Source organism: Cuculus canorus, chromosome 4 (genome assembly GCF_017976375.1).
Source record: "Cuculus canorus isolate bCucCan1 chromosome 4, bCucCan1.pri, whole genome shotgun sequence".
Taxonomy (NCBI): domain Eukaryota; kingdom Metazoa; phylum Chordata; class Aves; order Cuculiformes; family Cuculidae; genus Cuculus; species Cuculus canorus.
Genome location: NC_071404.1, coordinates 1819695 through 1844982, shown reverse-complemented (window position 1 = coordinate 1844982; position 25288 = coordinate 1819695). Strand labels below are relative to the sequence as shown.

General features: G+C 48.2%; 1 protein-coding gene across 3 annotated transcripts in view; it reads left to right on the top strand.

Moving 5' to 3' along the window:
• Window positions 1-25288, top strand: part of EXOC6B (exocyst complex component 6B) — a 363401-nt gene that overhangs the window by 130713 nt on the left and 207400 nt on the right. For 2 of the 3 annotated variants that reach the window (XM_054065131.1, XM_054065129.1), the window contains exon 7: window positions 22065-22241. In XM_054065131.1, coding sequence (XP_053921106.1) covers window positions 22065-22241 — 177 coding nt within the window. The remainder of the gene's footprint in view (window positions 1-22064; window positions 22242-25288) is intronic. The other variant, XM_054065132.1, reaches the window with a different exon arrangement.

Here is a 25288-nt window from a genome sequence, read left to right as displayed (position 1 = left end):
TCTCGGTTGGCAGGAGGTGATTGTTGACTCCAGGCTGGGAGGCGTGGGAGCTGTGACCGAGAGGCACAAATCCTGCCTGGTGTCTGGCAAGTCGCAGTGTGGCTGCTTGGAGAAAGGTTTAGCATCAGCAGAGGTCCTACAGGCAAACTGGGGAGGGGCTTCTCATCAGGGAGTGCAGGGACAGGACAAAGGGGATGGTTTAAAGCTGAAAGAGGTGAGATTGAGACGAGATCTTAGGACGAAATGGTCTCCTGTGAGGGTGGGGAGGCCCTGGCCCAGGTTGCCCAGAGAAGTTGTGGCTGCCCCATCCCTGGTGGTGCTCAAGGCCAGGTTGGATGGGGCTTGGAGCAGCCTGAGCCAGTGGAGGTGTCCCTGCCCATGGCAGAGAGGTTGGAACTGAATGGGCTTTAAGGTTCCTTCCAACCCAAACCATTCCATGATTCTATGATGCTGTGTCTCTTGGGACCAATGACAGGAAAGAGTCCTTCTACAATCCCTTCTATCTACCCAGTTTGTTGCAGATGTTCAATCTCCTGTTGGATTTCATGGTTGGTTTTGCCCTCCTGGCGAACCACGAGTAGCGTTTTTGCCGAAATGATGATTGCACAGCCAAGATCCACTCTACTAAATGGCTGAAGGTTGTGAAGAAGTTTGGACAGGGTAACGTGCACAGCCTCATTATGGAATCTTCAGCTCCAGTTGTGGTTTTGGTCGTCTTAACAGCAGAGGGCAGAGGTATTCAGCAGTGCAGGGGATCGGTTGGGTCACATGCTGGGTGGGCTCATGCTGTGTCTCATGCCTTTGTGTGTTACGATACCTCCATCGCTCTTGTTAATGCATCCGGCCATTCATGTTTAAACTTGCTTGGACTCAACAGGGCAACGGCATTTGAGTTTTAAAAACTTTCTGTGGTTGAATCCAAACTTTGACTTGCTTCTTTGAAATCTTTGGAATTATCTTCTTGTTCTATCAAATCATCTTCTTCTTCTTCTTCTTCTTCTTCTTCTTCTTCTTCTTCTTCTTCTTCTTCTTCTTCTTCTTCTTCTTCTTCTTCAGAATCATATTCTTCTTTGAAATCTTCTTTGATATCTTCTTCTTTGGAATCATCTTCTTGGTCTTTGGCATCTTCTTCTTTGGCATCTTCTCATTTGGAGTCTTCCTCTTCTTTGGCATGTTCTTCTTCTTTCTAATTGGCTTTCCGAGTTTTTAATGAATTGGCCTGCACTATTTGTCAGGTTCGTGGCTCCCAAGAACTCTTTAGTGGTGTCTCTATGGAGGATGTTGGCCTTGTCTTCCTGTGTTTCTCCTCTTGGCTCAGCAAAATAGCGCATGGCCCAGCCACGGAGATCCTCCTGCAATGAGAGTGAGCGGCAAAGCTCTCGGAGGAATCTTGTATGTGGAATTCTTTTCCAAAGAAGTTTTGGGTGACTGCCTTAAACACAAAAAATAACTCTTGGGCTCTCAGTACCATCAGTCAGGTCATTAATCTGAGTAACTTTGCATCCTCGTGGAGGCAATTTGGGATTGGGGCGGTTGTGGTGCACATCTCTGGTGAAGATTTGACGTGAGATGATGTGCATCTCCAGGGATGTGAAGCCTTTTGGCAGGTATGGTTGGTCACAGCCAAGCAGCGCTCAAGGGCGATGGTGTAGAAGATGAGAAAGGAGGGTCCAGAGGCCTTGAAGTCACTTCTTGAAGTTCTAAGGGTGCTACAGGGTAAGAAGTGGTCTCTGAACTCCTGTAGATCTCACCTCATGTCCATTGTGGATCCTGTGAGCAAGACATTTGTGTTTTGAGCCTTGAAACATCATGAAGTGCTTTGAATCCTCTACAGAATGACATGAGTTACTCTTCCCTTCACCTTTCTCCACTCTCCCAATGATGATGTGGACCATCTTTTTATCGTTCCTTGCTCTTTCTTTCTTGGAGGCAAGGTGAGAACCCAAGCCTGATTCCCGAGGTCTGCTTGGAAGGTTTATATCCCGTACATAACACTCTTTCTTCTTGAATCAGTGCGTGCGAAGGGCTGCCCAACGTCTATGGTTCGACTTAAGGAAAAGCAAATTGGGAAAGCAATCAGGTGAGGCTTTTTTGAGCCGATTTCTGTCGAATGATGCTAACTTTTATAAAGTGTTTTCTTTAAAACCTCGCTGGAAAAAGGAAATGAATCAGACGTTTTATAAGCCGCGCGTGAAGTTAACGTTGGGTTGAGGAGGACTTCAATTAGCAGAGCAGCCACTGAAGTCAGTGTCTGTGTCCTCTGTGAGTTGGACGGAGTCGGAGTCTTTCACTTAATCATTCATAAATAATTGCGGTCGTTCTGCAAAGTCAATGCAAATTTTGGAGTGTGCTTATACTCAGCAAGAAATTAGGAGCATATTTTGCTCGTTTTCAGCGTCCCACGTTGCAGATGTGCTCAGAGCTACTTCACAGTCACATCAGACGTGCTCAACGTGAGCCGGCAGTGTGCGCTCACAGCCCAGAAACCAACCATGTCCTGGGCTGCGTCCAAAGCAGCGTGGCCAGCAGGGCCGAGGAGCTGATTCTGTCCCTCTGCTCCTCTCTGGTGAGACCCCACCTGGAGTCCTGTGTCCAGTTCTGGAGTCCTCAGCACAGGAGGGGCATGGAGAGAGTCCAGAGGAGGCCACGGAGATGATCCTCGGGCTGGAGCACCTCCCATACAGGGACAGGCTGGGACAGTTTGGTTATTCAGCCTGGAGAAGAGAAGGTTCCAGAGAGACCTTAGAACAGCTTCCAGTACTGAAAGGGGCTCCAGGAAAGCTGAGGAGGGGCTCTTGATGAGGGAGGGCGGGGATAGGACAAGGTGGAATGGTTTTAAGTGGAAAGATGGGAGGTGGAGATGAGATCTTAGGAAGAAATGTTTTTCTGTGAGAGTGGGGAGGCCCTGGCCCAGGTTGCCCAGAGAAGTGGTGGCTGCCCCATCCCTGGAGGTGTTCAAGGCCAGGTTGGATGGCGCTTGGAGCAACCTGATCCTATGGGAGGTGTCCCCATGGCAGAGGGGTTGGAACTGGATGGGCTGTGAGATCCTTTCAGATCCACCCGATCTATGATTCTACGATTCTGGTAAGTCGGCGTCAGGAGCCGGAAAATAAGCTGTGGTAGCTCTTAGGCTCGAGGGTTGGTAGCGATGAATGATAGAAGGATGGCCAAATTTTACTTAACTCGTACTTAACGTTCTTCTGTGACTGCAGAATCTCTGATTAAGCTGACAACTACTTTAAAAATGTAGGGAGGAGTGATGTAAGAACTTAACCTGAAGAAGAGGAGCCTGAGGGGAGACGTCATCACTCTCTAAAACTCCCTGAAACTAGGTTGGAGCGAGGTGGGTGTTGGTCTCTTGTTGCAAGAAACAAGTGATAGGACCAGAGAAAATGGCCTCAAGTTGCACCAGGGCAGGTTTAGATTGGATATTAGGAAATTTTCTTTATTGATAGAGTGGTGAAGCATTGGAAGAGGCTGCCCAGGGCAGTGGTGGAGTCTCCATCCCTGGAGGTGTTCAAAGAACACGTTACTGTGGCACTTGGGGACATGGTTTAGTAGCCACAGTGATGTTGAGCTGACGGTTGTCTGGATGATCTTAGAGGTCTTTTCCAACCTTAATGTTTCTATGATTCTCTAATTTTGTAGCACAAGAGTGGTGGAGCTGTTGAGATTTCTAACACTACTTCTGGAGCACTGAGATGCCCACAGCCCCGAATGAGAAGTTACTCGGGAAAGACACAATAAGACATTGAGTGCAGTTGTGGATCTGGCTCTTAAATGACCTGCAAGGCTTAAGGCTGCAATTCTATTTAATATTTCTTCAGTGATTTCTATTGAAGTATCTCCAAAGCATTTTGAGAACAACCCCATTAAGGGTTTGGGAGATGGGAGGATCTCTCTTTTCCAGTTGACTTGGAAAGAGAAAAAAAAAAAAGGCAGTTTGGAGTTTATTTGGAGGATGAGGAGGTTCCAGGTCCTTGAAGATTCTCTGATTATTTGCAGCAGCCCTGTTTGGGCTCTGCCGGTCACTGTGCTATGGAGAAAGGGTTTTTTTAGGTGTGATTCTTCCTTGTGTTCAACTAAGAGCTCCAGGCATGTCCAGCACTGCTGCACACGGGTGAGGAAGGCATAACAACTCTAAGAAAAGTGTTTTCTTCCAGGAAGAGATGAAATGTAGGAGACTAACCATGACGTAGAGATCCAGTTGAGCTCAGGTTTTTCACTTCCCTTTGCTCAAAGCTCTAATCAGGACCATAGTGGTTGAGTGCTGCTTTTGGAAGATGTTGTAGCTGAGATATTTGCACAGGAATGCCATACAGAATCAGAGAATCATGGAATGGGTTGGGTTGGAAGGAACCTTAAAGCTAATCCAGTTCCATATTCCTTGCCCACCCACCTTCCACCTCCAAGCTCCATCCAACGTGGCTTTGAACATCTCCAGGGATGGGGCAGCCATGACTTCTTTGGGCAACCTGGGCCAGCGCCTCACCACTCTCGTTGTGAAGAAGTTCTTCCTAAGATCTCATCTCAATCTCCCTTTTTTTTCGCTTAAAACCATTCTCTTTGTCATTTCCCTGCCCTCCCTGATCAAGAGCCCCTCCCCAGCTTTCCTGGATCCTCTTCAGCTACTGGAAGCTGCTCTAAGGTCTCTCCGGAACCTTCTCTTCTCCAGGCTGAACAACCTCAACTCTCTCAGCCTGTTGTTTCCTCTCCCGTCTGTAAAAACGCACATAACTCCTGGATCAGACAAGTTGCAAGAAAAGGCAAAGCCGATGAGTTGGAAATCAGTTGTAGGCTTAGACCTTGCAGCCACCCCGAAACCTCGTGGTCCAGGGAGGGTTTTGAAAGAGAACCGTATGCTGGCAATGGGTTTTTTTTTCCTACTTTTCTCTTTTCTCCCTCCTTTTTTCCCATTCGATCTGTGCCCCAGTGCTGGAATTTATGACACACACTTATGCCCCGTGCAAACCATTGTGGTTGAAGATGCTCCTGCAAAGATCCTGATGGCCACGTTGGCATCCCCTGCTGTGCTGGCATCCCCTACCACCCCAACCAGTCCCATGAAGTTACTCAGACCCATGTGCAGACCAGATTGGGACTGGGGGGAGAGGAACGCTTCCCAGGAACTTCTCAGGCTGTGAAGTCCTCAGAGGAGAGCAATGGCCAAGTCAGCCATGAGAAGAAGCACAGCTGAACCCTGTTCCTCGACTGGTCCAGCACGTGTTGTCTGGACATTTTCCTCTTGTACTGTTGTAGCTGTTGATCAGCAAAGTCAGTTGGGTTTTTGCTAACATAAAATTTCACTGCTGCTAAATGACAACAGTGACGGTTGGTTGTGTTGAATCATAAAATCATAGAATGGTTTGGGTCCGAAGGGACCTGAAAGCCCATCCAGTTCTGACCCCCTGCCACAGGCAGGGACACTTCTACTGGATCAGGTTGCTCAAAGCCCCATCCAACCTGGCCTTGAACACCTCCAGGGTTGGGGCGGCCACAACTTCCCTGGGCAACCTGGGCCAGGGCCTCCCCACCCACACAGGAGAACATTTGTCTCAATCTCCCCTCTTTCATCTTCAAACCGTTCCCCCTCATCCTGTCGTGCACTCCCTGATCCAGAGCCCCTCCCCAGCTTTCCTGCAGCCTCTTTCAGTGCTGGAAGCTCCTCTAAGGTCTCCTCAGAGCCTTCTCTTCTCCAGGCTGAACAACCCCAACTGTCCAGCCTGTCCTCCTATGGGAGGTGCCTTTGGATCATCTTCATGGTCTCCTCTGGACTCACTCTGACAGATCCATGTCCCTCCTGTGCTGAGGATCCCAGAGCTGAATGTAGGATTCCAGGTGGGGTCTCATGAGAGCAGAGAGGCAGAATCCCCTCCTTCCCTGCCGGTCCCACTTCTTTGGATGCAGCCCAGGACACGGTTGGTTTCTGGGCTGTGAGCACACGTTGCCGGCTCATGTTGACCTTCCCATCCCCCAGCGCGCCGAGTCCTTCTCCTCAGATTTATGTTTTATTTCTTAACTTTATCGCTTGTGGAGATATCTCCCTACTCTTCGCTTGGTTCCACGGTACCAGCGCCTCACTCCACCACTTTGGGGGGTCACCTTCACACCTTGAGAACAGCAGGTGCCACCCCATTATCTCCAGATGGAGGCACAAGAGTTGAAACCCTATTGAGTTTTGCCCTTCAGCTTCTCTCACCAACCACACATTGGGGTAACGCTCACTCAAAGATCATTTCCTCCCCCTTTTCCCCAGCAGTGGGTGGGGTTGGTTACCTAGAAGAGAGCGATGGGTCAATTAACCAGTGGGTTGCTGCGGTCTGAGCGATGCCACACGTGTGCCGTCACCGGGGACTGAGAGAAGACCTCCCAGCTCAATCGAGAGTCGTTTTTTTTTTTCCCCCTTTTAAAAGGCAAATAAAGAAAAATTGGAAGGGGCTGGAGGGAAGGTGTGAGATTTTTCGTGTGTTATTTTGATTTAGAGTTAGTTTTGGATTTTTTTTTATCCTTAATAGATTTATAACACGCAGTGCCTTTTATTTGTTTCTATAAAATTAACTTGTAAATTGAAAGTGGAAAATGGGACCCAGGCCATCCCTGCCAAGGCTGAAACGGTTTGTGAAAGGTAGATGAGGGCATTTTGCCTTCTGATGGGTTTTAAACCCGAGTGCCATATGTTGCAGGGCTGTAAAACTTTTACTAACGAGAAGTTGGAGGAATGGTAACTTTCTAATTGCTCTTTTTTTTTTCCTTCTGTACAAGCTGCTGCTACTTTGGTCTTTTAAAAATGTGGAGGAATTTGGAAGCTGAGTTTTCAATATAGGGAAACCTCATGAACCTGATGAGGTTCAATAAAGGCAAGTGCGAGGTCCTACACCTGGGGCGGGGCAGGGTGTGGTTTCAATCCAGGCTGAGGGACAACGTGATTGGGAGCAGCCCTGAGGAGAAGGACTTGGGGTGCTGGGAGGGTGTGCTGGTTGACAGCCGACTGACCATGAGCCAGCAGTGTGCCCAGGTGGCCAAGAAGGCCAATGGCATCTTGGCTTGGATCAGAAATGGGGTCACCAGCAGGTCCAGGGAGGTGATTCTCCCTCTGTACTCAGCACTGGTGAGACCACACCTTGAGTACCGTGTTCAGTTCTGGACCCCTCACCACAAGAAGGATGTTGAGGCTCTGGAGAGTGTCCAGAGAAGAGCAACAAAGCTGGTGAGGGGCTGGAGAACAAGTCTTACGAGGAGCGGCTGAGAGAGCTGGGGTTGTTTAGCCTGGAGAAGAGGAGGCTGAGGGGAGACCTTATTGCTCTCTACAACTACCTGAAAGGAGGTTGTGGAGAGGAGGGAGCTGGGCTCTTCTCCCAAGTGACAGGGGACAGGACAAGAGGGAATGGCCTGAAGCTCCGCCAGGGGAGGTTCAGGTTGGATATCAGTAAAAAATTCTTCACAGTAAGAGTCATTGGGCACTGGAACAGCTGCCCAGGGAGGGAGTCGAGTCACCTTCCCTGGAGGTGTTTAAGGAACGGGTGGATGAAGTGCTGAGGGACATGGTTTAGGGAGTGTTAGGAATGGTTGGACTCGATGATCCAGTGGGTCCTTTCCAACCTTGTGATTCTGTGATTCTGTGATTCTGTGATTCTGTGATTGAGTCCAGCTCTACCCGTCCACTACTAAACCAGATCCCTGAGCACCTGTGTGCCCATCTTTTAAATCACTCCAGGGATGGGGACTCCACCACCTCCCTGGGCAGCCTCTGCCAGGGCCTCAGAACCCTTTTGGGGAAGACGTTTTTTTCCCGATGTCTAATCTAAACCTCCCAGGGCACAACTTGAGGCCATTTCTTCTCATCCTGTCACTTGTTACTTGAGAAAAGAGACCAACACCCACCTCACTACAACCTCTTTTCCAGAAGCTGCAGAGAGCGATGAGGTCTCCCCTCATCCTCCTTTTCTCCAGGCTAAGGGAAGAGGTCCCTCAGCTGCTGCTCATAAGCCCCGTGCTCTGGACTCTAAAGTCCAGAAGAGCTTTGTGGAAGCTTATGGGATTTGCTTTGTGCTTGAGGGATTAAAGCTTTTTTTTGTGCCAAAATGGTAGATTCCTACTCCAGATAATTTAAATGTGGGCTTCTTTCCCTCTCTTCTTTTTTTCTCATTGTCTTTTTTTTGCTATTACTGTCATACTCTTGGACTCATGGCAATGGTGGAATGGTTTGAAAGCTCAGCCTTTCCATCTAAATCATTGTAAAGTCCTTTATGAGAATAAGAAACGATGCCCTGGAAACTGGGAGTTTACTTTTTCTTCTTGAATATTCTTAAAAGTATGGGTTTGAGGGGGAAGAAGCAGAATTAGAGCTTTGAAAAAGTGCCTCCAGGTTGGGCTCCTCTCTGGTGTAACACATGTTGCTCTGAAGGGAGTTTGTCACCAAAGGGTACCTCTGATTTATAAATCCCAGTGATGACTTCACTGGATTCAGCTGAAATTCAACAGAAGACCCTTTTCCAGCGCTGTGTCTGCACGCAAGTTGGGTTCGTGTCATACATCACATCTTCTCTGGCAGATACTTTAGCCAAAACCTTCGGTCCAGAGTGGTGGGTTATTCTAATCCTTCATAAGGTGCCCAGTGGTGGACTAAGATGAGATCTTAGGGAGAAATGTTTTCCTGTGAGGGTGGAGAGGCCCCGGCCCAGGTTGCCCAGAGAAGCTGTGGCTGCCCCATCCCTGGAGGTGTTCAAGGCCAGGTTGGATGGGGCTTGGAGCAACCAGATCCAGTGGGAGGTGTCCCTGCCCATGGCAGGGAATGCTGGGATAGGACGAGTAGGAATGGTTTTAAGTTGAAAGAGAGTTCCCTGATCAGGAGCCTTGCCTGGAGCTCTGTTCAGTACTGGAAGCTGCTCTAAGGTCTCCCTGGAGCCTTCTCTTCTCCAGGCTGAACAACCCCAACTCTCTCAGCCTGGCCTCAGAGTAGAGGTGCTCCAGCCCTCTCATCATCTTTGTGTCCTCCTCTGGACCCGTTCCAATGGTTCCATCTCCTTCTTATGTTGGAGATTCCAGAACTGGACACGGGACTCCAGGTGGGGTCTCACTAGAGTGGAGCAGAGGGGCAGAATTCCCTCCCTCCCTGCTGGCCACGCTGCTTTGGGTGCCGCCCAGGACACGGTTGGTTTCAGGGCTGTGGGCAGTCATTGCCATCTCATGTTGAGCTTCTCATATACCAGCACCCCAAGTCCTTCTCTGCAGGGCTACTCTCAATCCATTCTTGCAAATAAAGGAGTGTGTTAGTGTTTGAGGTCTCTATTTCTGATGGACAAGTCTTCTGCAGTTTCCCCGTTGGCCTTTAGAGGGCAGAGCACGTCCAGGAAAAGGCAGATTTGGAGCTTTGGTTTCTCTGGTTGTGAATTCTGAAAGTCTGGCGACTCCGAACATCTCTTTCTGTGTAATTGTAATTAAATCAGCGAGAACCTCTGGTGCTTTAAAGAGTGAATGTTATGTTGATTCTGGAGAGGGGCAGATTTCGATTAGACGTAAGGAGGAATTTCTTCACGATGAGGGTGGGGAGGCCCCAGCCCAGGTTGCCCAGGGAAGCTGTGGCTCAACCTCATCGTGAAGAATTTCTTCCTAACATCCAGTCTAAATCATCTCCCTTCCAATTTAAAGCCATTAAGATGTCATCGAGGGATGCCCCATCCCTGGAGGTGTTCAAGGCCAGGTTGGATGGGGCTTGGAGCAACCTGATCCAGTGGGAGGTGTCCCTGCCCATCACAGAGGGTTGGAACTGGATGATCTTGAAGGTCCCTTCCAACCCAAACCATCCTATGAATCTATGATTCTATGAATTTAAGGTCTTCTGAAAGGTCATTTTTAGGGAAACTTTTCATATGAGGATTAACTGCCCCTTATAGTGAACATGCTTGGAGAAGCAATGGCTCTTTAATTCTCTGATTAATTAAAACCAGAAACAACAAACTAATGTTCTGCTTTCTTCTGGTACTCCCCTAAAGCTCATGGATCAGGGAGAAGATGATTATTCTTGAAAAAGCCATTTAGTCCTTAATAAGAAAAGCCGCTCTTTGTGGCTCAGACCTTTTGGCATCTGCTTTGTGGGTTTCTCAGCAAAAAAACCCCATAGGGTTTATTCCTAAACAGAATGAAATATTCTTTGTTCCAAGAAAGATTTCTCCCTCTGTCTTTTTTTTCTAACTGTTTTCAATTTCGTTTTATATCTTCTGAAAGTGGAGGTGCTTTTGTTGGCCGGGTCCCCCAAGAGAGAGGACCTAGATAGCAGGAGTTTCTTTATATTTTTGGGTTCATAGAATCATTAAGGTTGGAAAAGATCTCTAAGATCAAACCCAGCAGTTTGACTGACAGCACTGTGCCCATTAAACCATGTCTCAAAGTGCAACGTCTACAGTCTTTTTGAACCCCTCCAGGGATGGTGGCTCCACCACTGCCCTGGGCAGCGTCTTCCAATGCTTCATCACTCTGTTGGTGAAGACGTTTTTGCTAATATCTCATCTGAACTTCTCCTGGCGCAACTTGAGGTTCAGTTTTTAACTGCTGCGATCCTTCCCCTGCTTTGCTCCTTAACTCTTTGGTGTGTTGGTACCTGTGGTTGTCCTTAGAGAACCATAGAATCACAGAATGGTTTGGGTTGGAAGGGAACTTAAGGCACATTCCTTAGTTGCACGTTCCTTGGAGAAAGTCAAAGATGTGAGACAAGTAGGGAGTCGCCCAAGTTGACTTAAAGGGTGGTGCGGTTTTGTGTGCCGTCGCTTGCTGCTGGAGCATCTGCATGATTTGATTATTGAGCTGGGAATATTCTCCTGGTGTGATGGTCCTGAGGGCTGGAGACCTCTTGGAGTGCTGGAGATGGAGGAGGACGTTTCCTTAGTACTATGTTGGCTGCTTGCTGCAAGCTCCGGTGCTTTGCTGTGCTTATCTTTAATGGAAGCATTGAGCCCAAGCAAGAGTGGGGCGTAGTGTATCATGGAATGCTTGAGTCATTAAGGCTGGGAAACTCATCCAGTCCTATCATCAGCCCAACCCCACCATGCCTACTAAACCATGTCCCTAAGTGCCACAGCTACATGTGTCTTGAACCCCTCCAAGGATGGTGACTCCCCCACTTTCCTGGGCAGCCTCTTCCAAAGCTTCACCACCCTCTCACTAAGATCTTCCCTAATATCTAATCTGAACCTGTCCCGGCACAACCTGAGGCTGTTTCCTCTTGTCTTATCGCTTGTTGCTTGGGAGAAGAGATCAACAACCACCTCGCTACAACTTCATGTCAGGGAGTTCTAGAGAACGATGAGGTCTCCTCTCAGCTTCCTCTCCTCCAGAATAAACAACCCCAGGTCCCTCAGCTGCTTTCAGAACCGCTGTGCTGCAGCCCCTTCGCCGGCTCCGTGGCCTCAAGCTGTGTCAGGGGAAATTTAGATAGGACATCAGGAAAAACTTCTCCGCAGGAAGGTTTCTTAGCCTGGCAGAGGCTGCCCAGGGAGGTGGTGGAGCCCCCATCCCTGGAGGGGTTTAAATGCTGCATAGACGAGGAGCTGGGGGATCTGGTTTAGTAGTGGACAGCATGGTTGGAGTTGATGATCTCAAAGGTCTTTTCCAACCTAAAGATTCTATGATTCTATTATTCTATGATTCCATTCCCTTCTCCAGCTCCTCAATGTCCTTCTTGGAGTGAGGGGCCAAAACCTGACCCCAGGATTCGAGGTGCAGCCTCACCAGTGCTGAGTCCAGGGGCGCAATCCCTTCCCTGCTCCTGCTGGCCACGCCATGACTGACCCAAGCCAGGATGCTGTTGGCCGCCTTGGCCACCTGGGTGCACTGCTGGCTCATCTTCAGCTTCCTTTGACTCAGGCTGTCCTTAAGGAAACGCTTGAGAGTTTACTTTTGGGACTTCTGAGTCCTTTTACTTCTTCTTTTGTTCTCCACCCCCTTTTCATCTGATGTCGTCTCTGGGAAACCAAGCCTTTTGTCTGCATTTTTCCTTTTTAATAGTTTCAACATGAAATCCCCCTATTACCTCCGTCATGGCTTGATTGTCAGAGAGCGTGTTGAAACAAAACCTTGCTTAGAAAATAATGACTAGTCCCTGGCGCTTGAGAGAGTTCTTAAAGCTGAGATTGGTTGGAAAAGACCTTTGAGATCATGAAGTCCAACCATCCCTGTCCACTACTAAACCAGATCCCTGAGCACCTCATCTACCCGGCTTTTAAACCCCTCCAGGGATGGGGACTCCACCACCTCCCTGGGCAGCCTCTGCCAGGGCATGAGAACACTTTCCATGAAGACATTTTTCCTGATGTCCAATCTGAACCTGCCCTGGGGCAACTTGAGGCCATTTCCTCTTATCCTGTCACCTGTCACTTGGGAGAAGTATGGGCTTGGTCCTGCATGGAGTCATTCTGGGATGGGAACGGGGAGAGCTGCACCCTCTCACCTGTATCTGGTTTTGGTTGTGATTTCCTTGCTGCTCCCTTTCTTGGCTGGGTTTGGTTCAGTTGCAATTAGAATAACGAGAGTTTTAAACTCCTCACTCCAAGAAGGACGTTGAGGGGTTGGAGCGCATCCAGAGGAGGGAACGGAGCTGGGGAAGGGGCTGGAGAACAAGGGTTACGAGGAACAGCTGAGGGACCTGGGGTTCTTTAGCCTGGAGAAAAGGATGCTGAGGGGAGACCTCATCACTGTCTATAACTGCTTGAAAGGAGGTTGGAGCGAGGTGGGGGTTGGTGTCTTCTCCCAAGTGACAGGAGATAGGATGAGAGGGAATGTCCTCAAGCTGCTCCAGGGCAGGTTCAGATTGGACATCAGGAAAAATGTCTTCATGGAAAGGGTTCTGAGGCCCTGGCAGAGGCTGCCCAGGGAGGTGGTGGAGTCCCCATCCCTGGAGATATTAAAAATATGGATAGATGAGGTGCTCAGGGATGTGATTTAGTAGTGGACAGTTACAATTGGACTCGATGATCTCAAAGGTCTTTTCCAACCAAGCGATTGTAAGTGTCCAAGTTCCCGCTTGTGCTTTCTGTCCTAATTAAGTCTCATCAGAGAGAGATGTCCCTCTTCAGTGCTGTTTGAAAAGGCAGCATTAAAAATCCTCAACATCAGAACGTGCTTTATGAGGTTGCTTTTGGCAGGGGATTTCACGAGAAGACGCTCAGCGTTTCAAAAGTCATTTTAAATCCTTGATAAAAGTTAATCAGAGAATGTGCATCCAATTGCTTAACAGCAAGTTGCAAACTATTTATCTCAGCCTGACTCCCGACGTGCTTGGGAGTGATTAAACAAAGCCTGGAGCTGTGGAGTTGTCAGGGCTACGGTCTTTAATGTCTTTGAAATACCTTGTACGATGCTGTCCTCCTACTGATTTCAGTCAGCTAATCTCATTTTCGGCTTCTCTGCTCCGTGTAAATGTGATAAATAAACTTTGTAATGGCATAACTGAGCTACTTTTGATGCCCGCCCGCAGATATTGTGTTCTTGGGGCTCGATCACACAGAAACGTAGATCAACGCTTTACTCAAGAATAGACTTCTTAAAAAATGGGGTTTTGGTCTTTTATTGCACAGCTGGCCTGGAGCACTTGGTTGCCCAAGTCTTTTTATCAATGCTAACGTGATAACGTTCTTTTTACACCTCCAAGGAAAGGAGAGTCTTGAAAGGAGGCTGAGGGTAGACCTTATGACTGTCTACAACTACTTGAAAGGAGGTTGTAGCGAGGTGGGTGTTGGTCTCTTCTCCCAAGTGACAGACGGTAGGATGGGAGGAAATAGCCTCAAGTTGCACCAAAGGAGGTTCAGATTGGACATCAGGAAAGATGTCTTCAATGAGAGGGTTTTGAGGCTCTGGTAGAGGCTTCTCAGGGAGGTGGTGGAGTCCCCATCCCTGGAGGGGTTTAACAGACAGGTAGATGAGGTGCTCAGGGATGTCATTTAGTAGTGGACAGGGATGGTTGGACTTGATGATCTCAAAGGTCTTTTCCAATGAAGCGATTCTACAAGGAGCTTCTCCAAGGAATGGTTGGAACGTAATAGGGTTCATATAAAATGGTGAATGAACCAAGTTACTCTTTGCAGTGAACTCCGAGGATAGAAATAACGTTGAACTCCTCTTGCGGGCAGGGAAAAGCAGCAGTAGTTTGGAGACAAGGATAAGTCACTGGGTGAAGGCACATGCAAAGGGAGAGTGCGTGTTCCTCATTGCACACAAAGCCCAATATTTATATTTGAGCAAGACATCAGCAAAATTTGAGCAAAATATCAGCAAAATTTTGGTTTTGAGCAAAATTTGAGCAATCTCAAGGAGAAACACAGGCTGACCAGAGGATGATTTGAAAGCAGCCTTGAGGAGAAAGACTTGGGGGTGCTGGTGAGTGAGAAGCTCAACATGAGCCAGCAACATGTTCTGGCAGCCCAGAAACCAACCGTGTCCTGGGCTGCATCCAGAGCAGCGTGGCCAGCAGAGCCAGGGAGGGGATTCTGCCCCTCTACTCTGCTCTGGTGAGAACCCACCTGGAGTCCTACATCCAACTCTGGAGTCCTCAGCACAGGAAGGACAAGGATCTGTTAAAGCAAGTCCAGAGGAGGCCATGGAGATGATCTAAAGGGTGGAGCACCTCCCGTATGAGGACAGGCTGGGAGATTTGGGGTTGTTCAGCCTGGAGAAGAGAAGGCTTCGGGGAGACCTTAGAGCAACTTCCTGTACTGAAAGGGGCTCTTGATCAGGTAGGGCCGGGATAGGATGAGGGAGAATGGTTTTTGGCTGCAAGAGGGAAGATTGAGATGAGATCTTAGGAAGAAATTCATCACGATAAGGCTGTTGAGGTCCTGGCCCAGGTTGCCCAGGAAAGTGGTGGTTGCCCCATTCCTGGAGGTGTTCAAGGCCAGGTTGGATGGGGCTTTGAACAGCATTACCAGCAAATGAGTTAAAACCCCACATTCCTGGGCTTCGTTTCCTGGGCTGAATGGTGAACTCTGTCAGATAAAACCTCCGACAAATTGTTTTCTCCGATAACCAGTTAACGCTGAGAAGGTGGCTCGGCAGCAACTCTTCTCATCTTGACAGGCGGTGGGCTTTGCATTAAAACTCGAACCAGAAGCTGTGTCAGCGTGTTGAGTTTACACCTTGCAATAATAATCCGGGCTTTTTTATCTGATCGGAGGGGGATTTTATAACTTTCAAATGAGTCTTTGGCAGGCAGCCAGCTCGACTGTCATTTATTATTACTTTTCTTTTCTGCTTCCCCTCTAGTCTGCGTGCTTTTTGGGGGAGGGCTTGATGTACGATTGGGCTTGATGTTCTCAAAGATCTTTTCCTACCTAAGGTTTCTAGGATTTTATGGTTCTGTGATTCAGCCCGTGGTGTGGTTTGAGCTAAATTAGATCAGTTTTCTAACTGGAGTTCAGTCTCGTCTGAGTAACTTCATTTTCTGAGAGCTCACTGCAGGTCTTTCGACAGGGTTTGTCTCCAGCAGCGATCACACGGGGCACTGAGATGCAGAAAGGCCAATGCTTGTCCTTATTCCTACAGAAACCAGGGCCATCCTCAAGCTGGTGGAGCCCTAAGTCAAAGAGGCGAGAAAGGTCACACCTGCAGGACAGGAGATGTGACCCCAAACTGACCAACAGAGGATTCCACCCCATAGGCGTCGCACTCGGGATAAAATTGAGAGATCGGGAGGGTCTCGCTCTCTTCTTCAATGGCCGATGTCCAGTGAGGATCTCATCTGTTTGCCCCAATCTCAGATCCGTGTGTTCTTGAATCCAGTTCCTGAGCCCACCTCCTTCCTTACCTCAGACCCTTTCCCTCGTGTCTGCTCTCCAGCATCTGTGGAGACGTGGAGTCATTGAGGGGTGGGATGTGGGCGTAATCTCATATATTTGTGTATATTTTACTATATTCTTGTTTTTCTTGTTCTTCTTCTTGGTATTATAAGGGAGGGACTTCTTCCAAGGACCTGGAGTGATAGGACAAGGGGGGATGGCTTTAAATTGGAAGGGGGAATATTTAGATGAGACATTAGGAAGAAATTCTTCATGGTGAGAATGGGGAGGCCCTGGCCCAGGTTGTCCAAAGAAGCTGTGGCTGCCCCTGGATGTGTTCCAGGCCAGGTTGGATGGGGCTTTGAGCAGCCTGATCCAGTGGAAGGTGTCCCTGCCCACGACAGGGCGGTTGGAACTGGGTGATCTTTAAGGTCCCTTCCAAGCCAAACCATTCTATGATTCTGTGATTGATAGGCTGGTATAAAAGAGGCAATTTTACTCAATAACACAAAAATGCACTTGCTTTCATGTAAACCACAGCAAAAGGTAAGGGGATTTTCAGTTGATTTCTGTCCCTCGAGGGCTTTTTGCTTCTTTGTAGCCCCAGGTCTCTCCATTTGCCGAGGGCGCGCTGGAGTGTCGCCTCTGCTTTGATGTGGTTTCTCAAGTGTGCCTCTTCGCCGGGCTCCCTACAGATGCCTTTATGGGAAACAGAACGTTAAAATCCAAATGAGCCTGCTCTACAGGTCATTTTTCATCCTTTATGTGCGACGTCAGATGTTTTGCAGAGTCCTTCTGCCGCACCCCCTGCTCAGGAAGGTGCGGGGAACGAGACGGCGGTAGAAACAGGGAGTTCCTCGGCGGTTAAACCCAAATTTCTCCTTAGTTGCTTCCTCTGGGCCTCTCCCCAGCTCTTTCTTTCGCTCAAGGTGAAACTGAAACCTCAGTGACTTCACCCAAACCTGCTGAAGTTAAAGAAAATTTGATATTTCTCACTTATAGGTCACTTCAGTCCAGGTTGTTTCCTGCCAAGAGTTGGAGGGGAAATGCCCTCCTGTTAATGGAAAAGCAATTACTGTTATTTCTGGCGTATCCGTCGTGGCGTTCCAGCAGAACCCCTAAGTTATGGGCTCTGCTTGTACCGTTCCGACTCCTTGACTCCTGGCTGGCTCTTGACAGGCTGTGTCCATCGTGCGGCGTCACCGTGAGGTGATCCATGGGCTGGAAGGGAATAAGCATTGACTGGGTGTTTGTGGGGACCAGTTGTCAGTCTTTAAGGTAGAAATCATAGAACGGTTTGGGTTGGAAAGGAGTTTAAAGCCCATCCAGTTCCAACCCCGACCCAGGTGTAGGACTTTGCCCTTGGCCTTCTTCAACTTGATGATGGAAATTCCCTCCCTGGAATGTTCCCCAACTCTCCCGTTCCTAAAGGTAAAGATTGCTCTTGGTGGGCTAAAAATCCTTTGTGCCTTTGGGAACATCTCTCTGGCTGCTTTTTGTGGATCTCTGGGAGGTGGGATGTACATTCTTTCTGGTTTTTGTCTGTTTCCCAGTAGGTCCCTGAACTTTGATTCAGGTCTAAATTCTTCTCTTATAAACTGTTATTTATTTACATTAAAAGTGTGCAAAATCGTGGAATCATAGAACGGTTTGTTTTGGAAGGGACCTTAAACCAATACAGTTCCAACCTCCCTCCTGTGGGCAGGGACACCTCCCACTGGGTCAAGTTGCTCAAAGCCTCATCCTTGAACACCTCATCCACATCTTCTCTGGACAACGTGTGTCAGGGCCTCAAAATGTGGTGCTAGAGTTTGGATGTTGAGGTCCTTAGCCTAAGGCGACGACTTTTTCTGGAAGGACGAGCTGGACTTCGAGATTTTATCAATATCGGTATTTATCAGGTCCTACAGGTTTGGAGCTTATCAATATTGGCATCTTGCCAGGAGGTGTCTTGTGCTGCTGTGCGCTGCTTTTGAGCATAGCTGAAAGTGGAGGATGACCTTAATACCTCTCGTTGGAGAGGAGAGGAGAGGAGAGGAGAGGAGAGGAGAGGAGAGGAGAGGAGAGGAGAGGAGAGGAGAGGAGAGGAGAGGAGAGAGATAATGGACATTATTTGGATATTAGGAAAAACTTCTTCACCGAAAGGTTTCTGAGGCCCTGGCAGAGGCTGCCCAGGGAGGTGGTGGAGTCCCCATCCCTGGAGGTGTCTTAAAAGCCGGGTAGATGAGGTGCTCAGGGATCTGGTTTAGTAGTGGACAGATACGGTTGGACTTGATGACCTCAAAGATCTTTCCAGCCTAGGGGTTTTATGTTTCTATGACAATGGCTTTTCTGAGAACATGCCCACCAGGTCTTCTGTTGAGACTAATTCTACGTTCAACCCAAAATGCTGACTGGTACACGCTTCGGGCTTCAGCAGTGAAGTTCAGAGCTAGCGGCAGCATCTTTCAGCTTGTTAGCCCGGAATTTTTCTCTCCCATGACCATTTCTGCTCTGATCTTGCTACGCCCTGTTTAATGATGCATTTCAAGCACAATGTTTTATCCAGAACTTTGCCTTTTCCCATTCTTTGATTTCTTCCTAGAGGAAAAAAGATTACATAAATTTGAGAGATTTTAATGAGGAGACTGGACTTGCTTTTGGTGTAATTTACAGTGGATTCAGTGTTATAACTTCATTACGCTTCAGTTGAGTAACTTATGTCAGAAATGGGTGTATCTGAGAGTGGAACTGAGCCTCGAATCTCTTTGTTGTGTGGGCTTCAGAAGGACCAAAGGCTCACTGCCCTTTTTGAAGTCCTAATTCTCTTTAGATGATGTTGCAATGCCTTTCTATAGAGTTGTGCCTCTGAAGTTCGAGATTTGTAATGCAAAAAATACCACAGTTCACTCAATTGCTTCAAGTATTGATGTTGCTAGCAAAATTTGTCTCGAGTCGTGTTCACAGAGATCTTTTCGTGTGGCTTTAGAATCGTAGAATCGTAGAATCACAGAACAGCTTGCTGGGTAAAGATCTTCGAGATCATCGAGTCCAACTGTACCTGTCCACTGCTAAAGCACATCCCTGAGCACCACATTTACCTGGCTTTTAAACCCCTCCAGGGATGGGGACTCCACCACCTCCCTGGGCAGCCTCTGCCAGGGCTTCAGAACCCTTTCCGTGAAGTTGTTTTTCCTGATGTCCAATCTGAACCTGCCCTGGAGCAGCTTGAGGCCATTCCCTCTCATCCTATCACCTGTCACGCGGGAGAAGAGACCAACCCCACGTCGCTACAACCTCCTTTCAGGGAGTTGAAGACAGTGATGAGGTCTCTCCTCAGCCTCCTCTTCTCCAGGTTAAACAACCCCAGGTCCCTCAGCTGCTCCTCATAACCCTTGTTCTCCAGCCCCTTCCTCAGCTCCGTTCCCTTCTCTGGATGACCTCCAGTTCCTCAATGTCCTTCTTGGAGTGAGGGGCCCAAAACTGAACCCAGGATTCTTTGTTGCAAAAGTCTCTGTTATTGAGCCTCATCCCTGAAGAGATCTTTGAAATAACCTTGTTTGGTTGTCCCCTCGCTCAGCCATTACTTCTCTTGTAGGAGCACTTGTATTCAATATCAAGGATACTACTGCTCTCCATCCACTAGAGGTCAAGATTGTGCTACGGCTGTAAGTTTTAGCTCCAATCCCTGGTACAACAACCTCCAGTGTCTGCAATATTGATATAATTTTACTATCAATTACCGTTTTCAGCAATTAAGGCGAAGCTGATTGTGTGTGCGCCATGGGAAGCGCACTTCTCCTTACGCAACGGATTTTGCGAGGGTTGGAACTGGATGATCTTTAAGGTCCCTTCCAATCTAAACCATTCTATGAGTCTGTGATTCTATATCCGTGCTGTGCTTGGGTTTTAATATTCTCCATAATGTAATAATTGAAATTATTCTTATGTGATATTAATGCTTCTAAAGAAATAATATTGAATGTTTGCACCCTAGATAGGAGTTTCTGCTTTCTGCAGTTCTCCTAGCAAAAGGAATTAGTCTTTAATAGGTTCCACTGCTTTTAATTTATAGAATGATGGAGTGGTTTGGGGTAGAAGGGACCTCAAAACTCATACATTCCCACCCCCTGCCATGGGCAGGGACACCTCCCACTGGATCAGGCTGCTCCAAGCCCCATCCAACCTGGCCTTGAACACCTCCAGGGATGGGGCAGCCACGACTTCCCTGGGCAACCTGGGCCAGTTTCTCCCCACCCTCACAGGAGAACATTTTTTTACTAAGATCTCATCTCAATCTCCCCTCTTTCAGCTTAAAACCATTCCCCCTCATCCTATCCCTGCACTCCTCAATCCCTTTCAGTACTGGAAGCTGCTCTAAGGTCTCCCCGGCGCCTTCTCTTCTCCAGGCTGATCAATCCCAACTCTCTCAGCCGGTCCTCACAGGGGAGGTGCTCCATGCCTTGGATCTTCTTGGCTTCTTCTGGCCATGTTCCAACAGATCCATGAAACCTAGCATCTAAAATAACACTTTCGGAAAGGTGTCCAGATGATTTCCATACACATTTCTTATTTATATGTATTTATATCCTAGAAGAACATATATATATATATATATTTAAATATATGTAAATCCTAGAAGAACATGGAAGGGCTCCTATAAGTCTGTGTGTTTGTCCTTATAAATGTGATGTTTTGTGGGTGTATTGTTTTCAGTCACACCAGAGCATCAGCCCTCATATGCAGAACCACTGTATGCATTGGTTTGGTCTTTTCTTTCTTGTTTTGTCCGTGTTATGGCACTTGTGGTGAGCACAGTGTCTCCATGCCATTCCCCCTCCTTGCCCTTCCTTTTCAGTTTGCCATTCTCGGTCAATTCTCTTGAACAATTGAGGTTGAACCATTTTTCCTCTCAAATATTATGCTCGTTTACAATGAGACCAATGAGTTTTTGCATTAACTTCCGCCACAAACAAACCCCCAAACCCCCAGGAATTGGTATCAACAGCGGAACGAGGGAGCTCCGCCGAGTCCATGTGTTCTGTTCCTCGTGGTGCTTCTCCCAGCCAGGGAATTTTTTTTTATTCAATACCTTTTTACAGCTCATTCCGTACATCAGCAACGTACAATTAAGCTCTCCTGGGGTACCGCAAAAATGCTTTCAGGAACCTCTGGGGTCCAGATGTGGAATGTTTTGTGCTGACATGGGTTGAAAAGAGGAACAAATCCAACGGTTAAGTACGCCCTTTAATTTAGCCTGTGACAGTCACCACATGGCCTATGGGCTAATGTTTCTGCATCTGTTCTGTAAATAGATCAATATGGCATCGCGATGGGTTTGGCAGTTTGATTTGTGAAGAGTCAGAATATTATTTGTGTTGTTGCATAATCCCTGGAATGGTTTCGAAATGAATCTTCTGTTTCGGTGGAATATCTGGGGTAGGAAAAAAAAAACCAAAAACCCCATAACCCATTTATAAGTTCCATTAAGCGTGTGTTTTATTTTGCCTTATTTGTTGTATTTAGAATTACCAGGTTGGAAAAGACCTCTTGGATTATCGAATCCAACCATTCCTTTCTGCCACTAAACCGTGTCCCGAAGCACTTTGTCTACCTGTCTTCTAAACACCTCCAGGGATGGGGACTCCACCCCTCCCTGGGCAGCCTCTGCCAGGGCCCGGTGACCCTTTCGGTGAAAAATTTCTTCCTGATATCCAGTCTGACCCTCCCCTGGTGCAGCTTCAGGCCATTCCCCCTTGTCCTGTCCCCCGTCACTTGGGAGAAGAGCCCAGCTCCCTCCTCTCCACAACCTCCTTTCAGGCAGTTGTAGAGAGCAATGAGGTCTCCCCTCAGCCTCCTCTTCTCCAGGCTGAACACCCCCAGGTCCCTCAGCCGCTCCTCGTCAGACGTTCTCCAGCCCTTCACCAGCGTTGTTGCTCTTCTCTGGACACTCTCCAGAGCCTCAACATCCTTCTTGTGGTGCGGGGTCCAGAACTGAACACAGTATTCGAGGTGTGGTCTCACCAGTGCCGAGTACAGAGGGAGAATAACCTCCCTGCTCCTGCTGGTGACCCCATTTCTGATCCAAGCCAAGATGCCATTGGCCTTCTTGGCCACCTGGGCACACTGCTGGCTCATGGTCAGTCGCTGTCAACCATCACCCCCAGGTCCTTCTCCTCTGTGCAGCTCTCCAGCCACTCTTCCCCCAGTCTGTAGCACTGCAGAGTGATTTTCATGAGTGATTGGATTGTTTGGCTGAAGGAATGATATCTGGATCGGAGGGTGCTATTGGAAAAGCTGAAATCCGCTTTTTTTTTTTTGTAGGCACAGCAGCAAAGAAACCTGGACAATATTGTGTCGCAGCATCCCAGGATAAGCGCGGGGAAGAAATCCAAGAAAGAAGTCTTGGCAAGCTCTGATCTGGAGGTAAAAACCACTAGCCCCATGTCTGAGCAAGATTCGGGTATCCTGGATGTTGAAGATGAGGATGAGGATGAAGAGGTAACTGTATGACATCAAATCCAGGAGACTGGGCAGTATGGGGGTGAGGAGTGGTGTCTCAAATGGTGTTCACGCCTCACCAAGTCTTTCCCGTAGTGTGTCATAAAGACATAGAATAGAGCTAAGAACGCGGGTTGTGTTTCAGTGTTGGGTTATTTTGCGCTGTGGACCCTCTTCTTGTTAGAGAAGGCCAAGTGGATGAGAACTGGACAGCCCATGTCTTCTGTCCTCCAGCTCAAGAGCTGCCATTCTGTGCTTACTTCAATTTGATGTCTGTCCTTCACTTACAAAACCATGAGCTGGTGCGCAGTTGTGACCCAAACTGGACTTCCCGCAAGACACTTGGTCTCTGTGGGCCGTGTGTTGGTGGTAGACCCATACTTCACGTTGAAGAGGATTGCATCAGGACAGGATATTTTAAAAGGAGTTGTAATTCCTTGATGCGCTCCCTTCTTTCTGTCTCCCTTTCTCCTGCTGCTTCTTCTGACCTTCAGCTTCTGACCGTCTTCTGCTGTTCTTGTTAACCACAAAGCATAACCTCGCTGGTGGTGTCGGTTCTTCCTTCTGGCATTAGATGACAGCACGTGTAGTGAAGCATCTTGGGTTTGTGGTGCTTAAAATGCAAGAGAGCCCTATCCCCGCTACAGGACAGGCAGCTTGGAGATACCTGCTTGGTCATGAGGTGTTGAGGTTTTGATGTGTTCTTAATTTCATAGAATCATAGAATGCTTTGGATAGGAAGGGACCTTAACAGATCATCCAGACCAACCTCTCTGCAGGAGCAAGGACATCATTAACTCAATTAGGTTGTTCAAAGCCCCATCCAACCTGGACTTGAATGTTTCCAGGGATGGGGCCTCCACCACCACCCTGGGCAACCTGTGAGAGTGTTTCACCACTCTTAGCGTAAAAAATATCTTCCTTATAGTCAGTCTAAATCTCCCCTCCCTTAGGTTAAAACCATCACTCCTTGTCCTGTCACAACAGGCCTTGCAAAAAACTCCGCTCCCATCTTTCCTGATGGCCTTCTTTAAGTACTGGAAGGTCTCTAGAAGATCTCCCTGGAGCCTTCTCTTGTCCAGGCTGAACAAGCCCAACTCTCTCAGCCTGTCCAGGTATGGGAGGTGCTTCCACCCTTGGATCATCTCCATGGCCTCCTCTGGACTTGTTCCAACAGATCCGTGTTCTTCCTGTGCTGAGGACTCCAGAACTGGATGGAGGACTCTATGTGAGGTCTCACGAGAGTAGAGCAGCAAAATCCCCGCCCTCACTCTGCTGGTCACACTTCTTTAGATGCAGCCCAGGATATGATTGGTTGGCTTTCTGGCCTGAGTGCCCATTGCCAGGTCATGTCCAGCTTTTTGTCCATCCGTACCACTATTTCTTGTGATGTAGACTTGTGTTGGATATTTTGGCAAGCTTTGTCTGCCACACTTATGCTTTTTCTCTCATTGCTGAAGCCTCTCTTACACCAAGAGGATATTTTCAGCTACAACCTGTGCCGGATCGGATGTTATTTGTTGCTCCAAACTTGGCAATTCATAACCAGTCAGAAAAGAGGGCGAAGATTTGCTCAAAGAAGAGGATGAAGGTTGCTTTGAGCAACCTGATCCAGTGGGAGGTGTCCCTGCCCATGCCAGGGGCGTGGAGCTGGATGGGCTTTGTGGTCCCTTCCAACCCAAACCATTCTGTGATTTTATGAAAAACAAGTGTGGGTTTCGCAGGGGGTTCTGTGCTCATGTTCTGCCTTTCCCCTGTGTTTCAATTCTCTCCTTTTCATCTCTGCTGCTCTTCCAAAGCAGATTGAGGAGGTCACTGCTTCCTTCATGAGCACCAAACTGTAGGGTATGACCCAGACCCCCTCACAGCGCATTGAAACCATCTGGGTGGGGTATTTATTCCTACCTAAACTGGAAATAGAGCAGGAGTTGAACAAGTGGGAAGGGCATGTGTTTGGAACACAAAAATTGATTTGAGAAGATCTATTTTGGTACTTCCCTGTAAAAAAAATATTACTCTGGTCCTTCAATAATCCTTGTTCCGTCTCACTCTCAAAATCTCTCGCTGGCTGCAGAGTGGGGTCTCGCAAAACCAAGATCTCGGGGGGGTTTGGGGGTAGTATGCAAAGTGAATTAGAATCAGAAATTAGAATTGAATTTCAGTTTGAATTGAAGGGTATGAGGAAAATTGTAAGGAATATGTTAAGGAGGAAAGATTTTCTAGCACAGTTGGGAGAAATCTCTTGAGTTGTTTGGTGAAGGATATGAGTTCATCTGAGGCAGATGAATCCCCAGAGAATCATAGAATAGTTCGTGTTGGAAGGGACCTTAAAGATCATCCAGTTCCAACCCCCATGATGGGCAGGGACACCTCCCACTGGACCAGGCTGCTCAAAGCCCCATCCAACCTGGCCTTGAACACCTCCAGGGACGGGGCAGCCACAGCTTCTCTGGGCAACCTGGGCCGGGACCTCCCCATTCTCAGAGTGAAGAAATTCTTCCTTATGTCAAGTGTCAACCTGCCCCTCTCCAGTTTATACCCATTGCCCCTCGTCGTATCACTCCAAGCCTTTGTGAACAGTCCCTCCCAGCTTTCTTGTAGGTCCCCTTTAGGTACTGGAAGGTCACTATAAGGTCTCCTTGGAGTCTTCTCTTCTCCAGGCTGAACAAGCCCAACTCTCTCAGCCTGTCCTCCTATGGTAGGTGCTCCAGCCCTTGGATCATCTTTGTAGCCTCCTCTGGACCTGTTCCAGCAGCTCCATTTCCTTCTTACTTTGAGGATTCCAGAACTGGACACAATACTCCAGATGAGGTCTCCCAAGAGAGGAACAGAGGGGCAGAATCCCCGCCCTCCCTGCTGGCCACGCTGCTCTGGATGCAGCTCAGGACACTGTTGGCCTTCTGGGCTGCGAGCAGACATTGCCAGCTCATATCAAGCTTTCCTGTGCAAAGGAAAGGAATGAACTGGGATGACTGGTGGGTGGCCAACGAGGACTCCAGAGGCTTCAGAAAGTCCGGGGTGGTTGTGGCTGTCTGTGGTGATGAAAC